The following is an 8,886-nucleotide window of genomic DNA, read 5'->3' as shown; positions in this document are numbered from 1 at the left end:
GATTCATCTGCATTATTATAATATAAAATATATAATTAACCATCATGCATTTGTTAAACTAACTAGCTACAAACAATATAAATTAAACAATGAACTGCACACATGCATATTTTATCAATGACACATCAAAGGTTCATCAAGTTGCTAACCGCGATCGAGGAGTGTGGCTCCAACACTTCATGTCATGTTTGTTTCATGCTCTTGGGGCATTTCATCAAACACCTTATGTGCATAAGAGGAACCAAAAGCAAACCTACACCCACTTGTGAAGAGAATGGCTCCAAATGGCTAAGTGTTGGCTGCTGGATGGGTATATATAGGGGAGGGGCTTTAGTTGCGGTTGGCCTGGCAAACCGTGACTAAAGGTGCCCGAAGGCCTTTAGTCGTGGTTGTCCTGGCCAACCGCGACTAAAGACCCTCACGTGCGCCAGCTGGCCACCGAGCGCCCTGGGCCCAGGCCTTTGGTCGCAGTTCACCTCCAGAACCGCGACTAAAGGTCCCATTAGTCGCGGTTCCTACAGCTTCGCGACTTATGGGGCTGGACGGAAGCCTGTTTTTCCACCAGTGGTACATTAACCAACACCCCTTGCACAAGCTCCAGTGTAGAATGAGAGAGCACCTTATTTATTATCTCAGAACCTATTGGGAAAACTAGATACAATCCATTGGAGTTGGTGTATGCTAAGGTGTTGATTGATGACATGGCATATTTTACCAACAAGTTAATATACTCTCTCCTTCCATCTATATAGGACCTAATGCGTTTTTCAATACCGCTTTTGACTATTGATAAGATTAAATAATACATGAGATGCATAATGTGAAAATTATATCATTGGAAGCTCCTTTCACGTACGAATTTGACAGTGTGCATTGTGTAACTTGCATGTCATATATTATTGCTCTAACACTTTATTAAAGTTAGCCTTGAAAAACGTATTAGACCCTATATAGATGGAAGGAGAGAGTACAAACTATTGAAGATGCCCTAATGACACTGTGGTACTTCCCTCTAATTCCTTCCTTGCATACATGCGGGCGTATTAACGATCTCGGTTAACAAAAAAAAATTAGCTTGCAAAACAATCATTAAATTTTATCTTGATACATGTAATTTGAGTTTGTGGCCTTATATAAGGGAATGAAGGGAGTACTATATATAGCTAGGTATAGCCCCGTGTAATCTGTACCGAACACAGAAAAATTAATAAGAAAAACACAGGATCTACACGGCCATGTTTACCATAACTCGGCGGAGTCTCGTGTGTGTTTCGAGTGATCAATCAGCGATCCGGCCACTAGTACGTAGCGTGTAACTAGCTAGTACAAAGCTAGCTTCACGGGAGATCGGAAGCATCCAACTCCTTGCCTGCTTAGTGCTGTACGTGCGTGGGCTGGCCAAAGGATCGGCCAGCCGGAACTCGATGGAAAGTACCAATCCTCGTTCGTATGTTGGGGACCGAAGCTAATAACACAGACTTGGCTTAACCTCTCGACTTGACTTACCAATCCGGAGGTAAAATTGCATTAGTTTGCCATTTTTTTTTCAATTTAATCATATCGTTAAAGATCAAGTTTCACATCATACAATTTTCAAATACCATAATGAATATTCATTTTCTTGACTCCAGAGTCAGCCAGCTGCGGGGCCTCTGCATCATTATGAGGGGAGTATATAGCAAAAAAACTGCCACATTACGGCTAAGACTACAAAAAAATACCACTTTTGATAATTTTTCAAAATACTACCATAAAATTGGTTGGCTGTTCCAAAAAAACACTAATGACTGAATGTTTAAATTTTGATCCGGATTATGACAGGACGGGCCCACCGTAAGCGTTGACTGTTAAAATGGACCAGAGGCCCACATGTCATCCGCTGAGAAAATCAATCCAGTCCATTAATTGATTAGAAAAATGAACCCTACCCTCCCGATTCCACATCGCCGCCGCCCGAAGCACCTGCCGGAGTCCCGCCGACGACCGGCGAGCCAGGCACTCCTCCGGGCGTGGATGCCCGAGATGCATGCGCTCGAGCACGTCACCACGAGTTGGTGCCGCGCCCTGGCCGTTGCCGCGAGATGCCTTCGCCGTTGCGGCGCCTTGGCCGTTGCGGCGCCCTGGCCGCTGGCTGTGAGGAGCTCCTCCTGCACCTCCGTCGGTCTCCAGTCACGCGCCAGGAATCACACCACCCGTCGGTCTCCAACTCCGGCGTGCTGCCTGCGACTCCCCTTCCATTCTCTTCTGCCCACGCCGTCATGGAAGCTGGGCTCCTCCAGCCTCCCTTGCTCATGCCGCACCAAACGCCGTCGGCATCCAGCGCCTACTGCTGCCTCCACCCGGATCCGCTCAGCCACCGCCTCAAAGCTGTCGCGCCGCCGCGTCTCGACGGAGTCCAGTGCCGCGCGCAGGGTGCGGACCGCAGCTCCGGCCACCGCGCGAGAAGGAGCGTGTGGAGCTACGCGGAGGGAGGATGGGTGGTGGAGCTGCTCGCCGGCGGATTGGAGGTGGCAGCCATTGCGCCACCGCGGCGAGTGTAGCCACCGCCTCGACGTGTCCTGTTGCCCACTGCTGCCTCCCGGCCATGGTCAGCCAGATCTAGCCGAGGCTCGAGCCGGGGGGCTCATCCTCCCCTTCCTACGGCTTCAAGTGCACCTCCTCCCCCACCCTGTCTCTCACCCCGACGGCCTTAGACCCGGCTCGATGGCCATTGGCATGACGCCGGAGGGAAATAGGGTGACCGGTGCTAGGGAAGAAGGGGCAAAGAAGAAGCTAACATGTGGGCCCACCAATCATAACGTCAGACTTAACGGTCAAACAAATATGTGGGACCATCCTTTCATAATCCGGATCAAAATTTAAACATCCAGTCATTAGTGTTTTCTGGAACAGCCAACCAATTTTGTGATAGTATTTTGAAAGATTAACAAAAATGGTAGTTTTTTGTAACCTTAGCCCATAATATGGTAGTTTTTTGCTATATTATACTCTTGTGAGGGGAATGTGATGCCTGAAATGAATTGATTGACGTATGGACAATGCTTACGGAAACAATCATACCAACATAGTATGTGTCATCTTCTAATTCATCCCTCTCCTCGAATTTCAGGGTGGGACCCCCCGCCTCCCAACCAGGTGACGACACCTCGATAAGTAGCTTTGAATCCGTAAAAAACAGTCCGTAACTGTAGCATTGCTAAGGACTGCTGGCCGTGGCTCCACACACACACATGGCACGTCCATCTAGAGGCAGCTAGCTCAATTATTGTATCCCTTCTCTGAAAGTGCCAGCTGACCAGCTGCTATCACGTTCACATCCCCTCCTTATCATTAGCTACCTTTGGCAGGTGAATCGATCTGAAGCTCCATCGCCTTCACTAGGCAGCAAGCAGCAAGCTGCAAGTCCAGCCCAGGTAACGTAGTAGATCTCGTGTCGTTTCTACGTTGGCTTGCTCTTTGCAGATGGAGATTCATCATTGATCGCAGCTCTCTGGCAGATCAAGTTTCCACCAATTTGTGGCTAGAGACTGCGGTGTCAAGCCGCACGGCTCGGAGAGAGTTGGAGTAGGAGCAGTACTGCACAACAAGGAGGGTCAAAATCAAAATTGATGCTTTCTAGTGTTTGCGTAATACTATAGGTAGGTGAGTGATCTCAATTTGTTCGGTACTACGTACACATGTCGATGCCACTTCATTCATTAGCTACCTGGGGAATTGGGGATTTGGATCTAGCTAGTAGCAGCAAGTAGGCTCATACCGACACATGCATGAGTATGGTTTTGTTTCCATGTTAAAAACGTACGTAGTGACCTGATTGGAACGCTCATGTCCCTTCTCTGAAAGTGCCTGATGACCTGATAGACCCATCCCTTCCTCCTCCCTTCAGTAGGCAGGTCAAGCTGAAGCTCCATCGCCTTGGCTGGGCATCAAGCGGCAAGAGGCTTGTCCAGGTACCGTAATCACCAGCCTCTTTTCAGTGAATAGATCTTCTCTGAGATATATATTAGGAGGTTGATTGGCTTGCTCTTGCAGACAGTCTTCTCGCTAGCTGCAATTTGAGAAGCTGCTGCTTTCAGGGATCTGCCGTCTCTGGCAGATCAATTACCACTAGACACTGGGGTGTCAGGCAGCACGGGCTCGAGAAGAGTTCGAGTCTGTACAAGTGCACAACAAGGGAGGGCCAAAATCAAAACTACTGCCTTCTTTTCGCATAATATGTAGGCGAGCGATTGTAATTTGTTATGTTCTGTGTATATCGGTCAATATTACTTCATTAGCTAGCTACCTGAGAAATTGGGGGTTTGGGTATGTATAGTAGGCTGACACATAATGGGTTTGCCCTTCTTTCCAGGTAATGACATATATACTGACTACAAATGGAGCACAAAGCTACCACTGCGCGAAGTGATCTAGAGCATATACTAGTCGATGAAACCGCAGAACCCACGGCCCTGCCATTATCACTTTTGAAGGACATCACAGGTGATTTCTCTGACGATCAGGAGATTGGACGTGGTGGATTTGCAGTGGTTTATAAGGTAGTATACAGGGCACGAGTGTTCCAATCTTTATCATGTGTGTCCTGAAAAATCAACCGATGCTTGACATGTGAGTGTGATAGGGAATATTTGGCGATAAGGTGATCGCCGTGAAGAAGCTGTCCAACGCTTATATGCATGAAATGGAATTTGACCGAGAGATTGAATGCCTAATGCGGGCAAAGCACAAAAATGTAGTAAGATTTCTGGGATATTGTGATGACACACAAAGAAGTAGGGAAAGATTCAATGGAAAACATGTCATGGCAGAGATTCACCAAAGATTGCTTTGCTTCGAATATGTACGTAAAGAGAGTCTTGATAAGTATATCAACGGTAGGACCACATGGCCTCTAATTTTTCCCTTTATTTTCTTTGTTCATATATTGCAAATTACGTAATCTATCATATAGCATCTAGTATTCAAAAGTTAAGACATCAAGTATCTCAAATCATAAACCCGGTTTCTCCTCTCCCTTTGTAGGTGCATATCATGAGTGGGGAACGTGCTATAAAATAATCAAAGGGATCTGTGAGGGTCTACAGTACCTTCACGATAATCATATTATTCACCTGGATCTGAAACCCGCCAATATACTGCTCGACGATAACATGGAACCGAAAATTACTGATTTCGGCCTATCAAGATGCTTTAATGAAAATCAAAGCCGGGATATTACCAAAACTATATTAGGAACAATGTAAGCAGCTTACTCCTCTTTAATGCTCAGCCTTTTGTGCTCTATGATTTACATTGCACACTCTTTATTCATTAATCAATTTGGTCTTTTTATATTTCCACCCAGAGGATATTTGGCACCAGAAATTCGCGAAGGAGGTGTAATTGCACGCAGCGCTGACTTGTATAGTGTTGGTGTCATTATCCTGGAAATACTGACCGGGCAGAAGGGGTATCAAGATATTGGGGATGTAAGAACAAATATATGCCATTGCTATAAAGATAAAAGCTCAATTCCCTTTTTGTCTAAGAAGGATTGACTTTAAAATAATGTTCACACTTTTCCATCGCATATGTATTTACATTTTAGTTTAAGATGTTGCACAATATCATTTCTGGAAGCACAACTAATAGTGGAAAGCAAAATTTGGCTTCTAAAGAATCAGCGAAGCATATTGTTTTTGAGAGAGTTTTTGCTCTTTGTTTTGATGCTTCATTTCTGAAAGCGCAATTTACATGGTGATGGGTCTGAGTTGAATCTATCGGACACAATTGACTTCTTAGAAAACTTTTGTTGTTAGTTTGATGCTTGAATGTATATGGTCAGTATAGACTGCACATTTGACTTTCCTATGTAGAAAGATGTTTACTGATCCATTTCATAGACCATAACTCACCGTTGTAACTTTTTAGGTACACTGGTAGAAAAAGAGGCTTCCGTCCAGCCCCATTAGTCGCGAAACTGTAGGAACCGCGACTAATGAAGTCTTTAGTCGCGGTTCGGCAGACGAACCGCGACCAAAGGCCTGGGCCCAGGGCGCTCGGTGGCCAGCTGGTGCACGTGAGGGGCTTTAGTCGCGGTTGGCCAGGCCAACCGCGACTAAAGGTGCGCAAAGGCCTTTAGTCGCGGTTGGCCAGGCCAACCGCGACTAAAGCTCCTCCCCTATATATACCAGTTCAGCACGCTCACTTAGCCATTTGGTGCCACTTCTCTTCACAAGCTTCACAAGGGGGTGTAGGTTTGCTTTTGGTTCCTCTTATGCACACAAGGTGTTTGATGAAATGCCCTAAGAGGGTGAAACAAACATGATATGAAGTGTTGGAGCCACACTTGAGGTTCCTCATTTATTTTTTCCTCCTCGATCGCGGTTAGCAACCTGAACCTTTCATGCATGTGTGTCATTGATAAAATATGCATGTGTGCAGTTCATTGTTTAATTTATATTGTTTGTAGCTAGTTAGTTTAACAAATGCATGATGGTTAATTATATATTTTATATTATAATAATGCAGATGAATCGGCAATGGATGTACGGTAACCGACTCTCCGGCGAGTTCACTACGGGTTTGAAAGATTTCCTTGTAGTGGCTAATGCGAACAAGCAGGGGGGTTTTGTTATCTGTCCATGTGTTATCTGTAAGAATCAGAAGGGTTACTCTTCCTCAAGAGATGTTCACATGCATCTGCTTCGGCACGGTTTCATGCCAAGCTATAATTGTTGGACCAAGCATGGAGAAAGAGGGGTTATAATGGAAGAAGATGAAGAAGGGGATGATTTCATCGATGAAAGCTATCTTGCTCATTTCGGTGATACTTTCATGGAGGATGCTGAAGGTGAAGGGGAAGGTGAAGAAGAGGCACGTGATGATCCCGTTGATGATCTTGGTCGGACCATTGCTGATGCACGGAGACGCTGCGAAACTGAAAAGGAGAGGGAGAATTTGGATCGCAAGTTAGAGGATCACAGAAAGGCGCTGTACCCCGGATGCGATGATGGTCTGAAAAAGCTGGGCTGCACACTGGATTTGCTGAAATGGAAGGCAGAGGCAGGTGTAGCTGACTCGGCATTTGAAAACTTGCTGAAAATGTTGAAGAATATGTTTCCAAAGGATAACGAGTTGCCCGCCAGTACGTACGAAGCAAAGAAGGTTGTCTGCCCTCTAGGTTTAGAGGTTCTGAAGATACATGCATGCATCAACGACTGCATCCTCTACCGCGGTGAATACGAGAATTTGAATGAATGCCCGGTATGCACTGCATTGCGTTATAAGATCAGAGGCGATGACCCTGGTGACGATGTTGAGGGCCAGAAACCCAGGAAGAGGGTTCCCGCCAAGGTGATGTGGCATGCTCCTATAATACCACGGTTGAAACGTCTGTTCAGGAACAAAGAGCATGCCAAGTTGTTGCGATGGCACAAAGAGGACCGTAAGTCGGACGGGGAGTTGAGACACACCGCAGATGGAACGCAATGGAGAAAGATCGACAGATGGTTCAAAGATTTTGCAGCTGACGCAAGGAACATAAGATTTGCTCTAAGTACGGATGGCATGAATCCTTTTGGCGAGCAGAGCTCCAGCCATAGCACCTGGCCCGTGACTCTATGCATCTACAACCTTCCTCCTTGGTTGTGCATGAAGCGGAAGTTCATTATGATGCCAGTGCTCATCCAAGGTCCGAAGCAACCCGGCAACGACATCGATGTGTATCTAAGGCCATTAGTTGATGAACTTTTACAGCTGTGGGGTGGTGTCCGTGTGTGGGATGAGCACAAACAAGAGGAATTTGACCTACGAGCGTTGCTTTTCGTAACCATCAACGATTGGCCTGCTCTTAATAACCTTTCGGGACTGTCAAATAAGGGATACAATGCATGCACGCACTGCTTACATGAGACTGAAAGTGTACATTTGCCAAATTGTAAGAAGAACGTGTACCTTGGGCATCGTCGATTTCTTCCGAAAATTCATCCAGTAAGAAAGAAAGGCAAGCATTACAACGGCAAGGCAGATCACCGGCCGAAGCCTGCGGAACGCAGTGGTGCTGAGGTATTTGATATGGTCAAGGATTTGAAAGTCATCTTTGGAAAGGGTCCTGGCGGACAATCAGTTCCGAAGGGAGCTGACGGGCACGCAGCCATGTGGAAGAAGAAATCTATATTCTGGGAGCTAGAATATTGGAAAGTCCTAGATGTCCGCTCTGCAATCGACGTGATGCACGTTACGAAGAATATTTGCGTGAACCTCCTAAGCTTCTTGGGCGTGTATGGGAAGACAAATGATACAAAGGAAGCACGGCAGGACCAGCAACGTTTGAAAGACCCTGATGACCGGCATCCGGAATGGTTTCAAGGTCGTGCCAGCTACGCTCTGACCAAAGAAGAGAAGGTCATCTTTTTTGAATGCCTGAGCAGTATGAAGGTCCCGTCTGGATTCTCGTCCAATATAAAGGGAATAATAAACATGGCGGAGAAAAAGTTCCAAAACCTGAAGTCTCACGGAAGGGTACCCTTTAGTCACGGTTGTTGTCCCCAACTGCGACTAAAGGGTCTTTCTGCGCGGGAACGGAAGCGGCGCCAAAACCCTTTAGTCCCGGTTGGGGAGGCGGACCGCGACTAAAGGGTACCTTTAGTCGCGGTCCGCCTCTCCAACCGCGACTAAAGGTGCGTCTATAAATACTGCACTTAGCAGTTTTGCCACTTCCCATTCTCCTCTCTCTCGACGCCGAAGCGCTGCCCCGACGCCGACGCCGAAGCCCTGCCCCGACGCCGACGCCGACGCCGAAGCCCTGCGCGCCGCCGCCCCCGTCCCCAGTGAGCGCCGCCTCCGCCCGTGCCCTGCCCTTGCCCGCCGCCCGTGCCTTGCGCCCTTGCCCGCCGCCCGCCGCCC

General features: G+C 47.1%; 1 protein-coding gene across 1 annotated transcript; it reads left to right on the top strand.

Moving 5' to 3' along the window:
- Positions 1–3,299: 3,299 nt before the first annotated feature.
- Positions 3,300–6,552, top strand: LOC119357324 (cysteine-rich receptor-like protein kinase 28; the record flags this gene model as incomplete). The annotated part of the gene is made up of 8 exons (XM_037624320.1): positions 3,300–3,413; positions 3,498–3,950; positions 4,033–4,217; positions 4,352–4,538; positions 4,622–4,874; positions 5,023–5,239; positions 5,345–5,468; positions 6,511–6,552. Coding segments are annotated over exons 4-8 (798 nt in total), but the record flags the coding sequence as incomplete, so codon positions are not given.
- Between the last annotated feature and the right edge of the window lie 2,334 nt (positions 6,553–8,886).

Source organism: Triticum dicoccoides, chromosome 2A, assembly GCF_002162155.2.
Source record: "Triticum dicoccoides isolate Atlit2015 ecotype Zavitan chromosome 2A, WEW_v2.0, whole genome shotgun sequence".
NCBI lineage: Eukaryota > Viridiplantae > Streptophyta > Magnoliopsida > Poales > Poaceae > Triticum > Triticum dicoccoides.
Note: the sequence above shows the minus strand (reverse complement) of the source record. Positions and strands in the feature narration are given on the sequence as shown.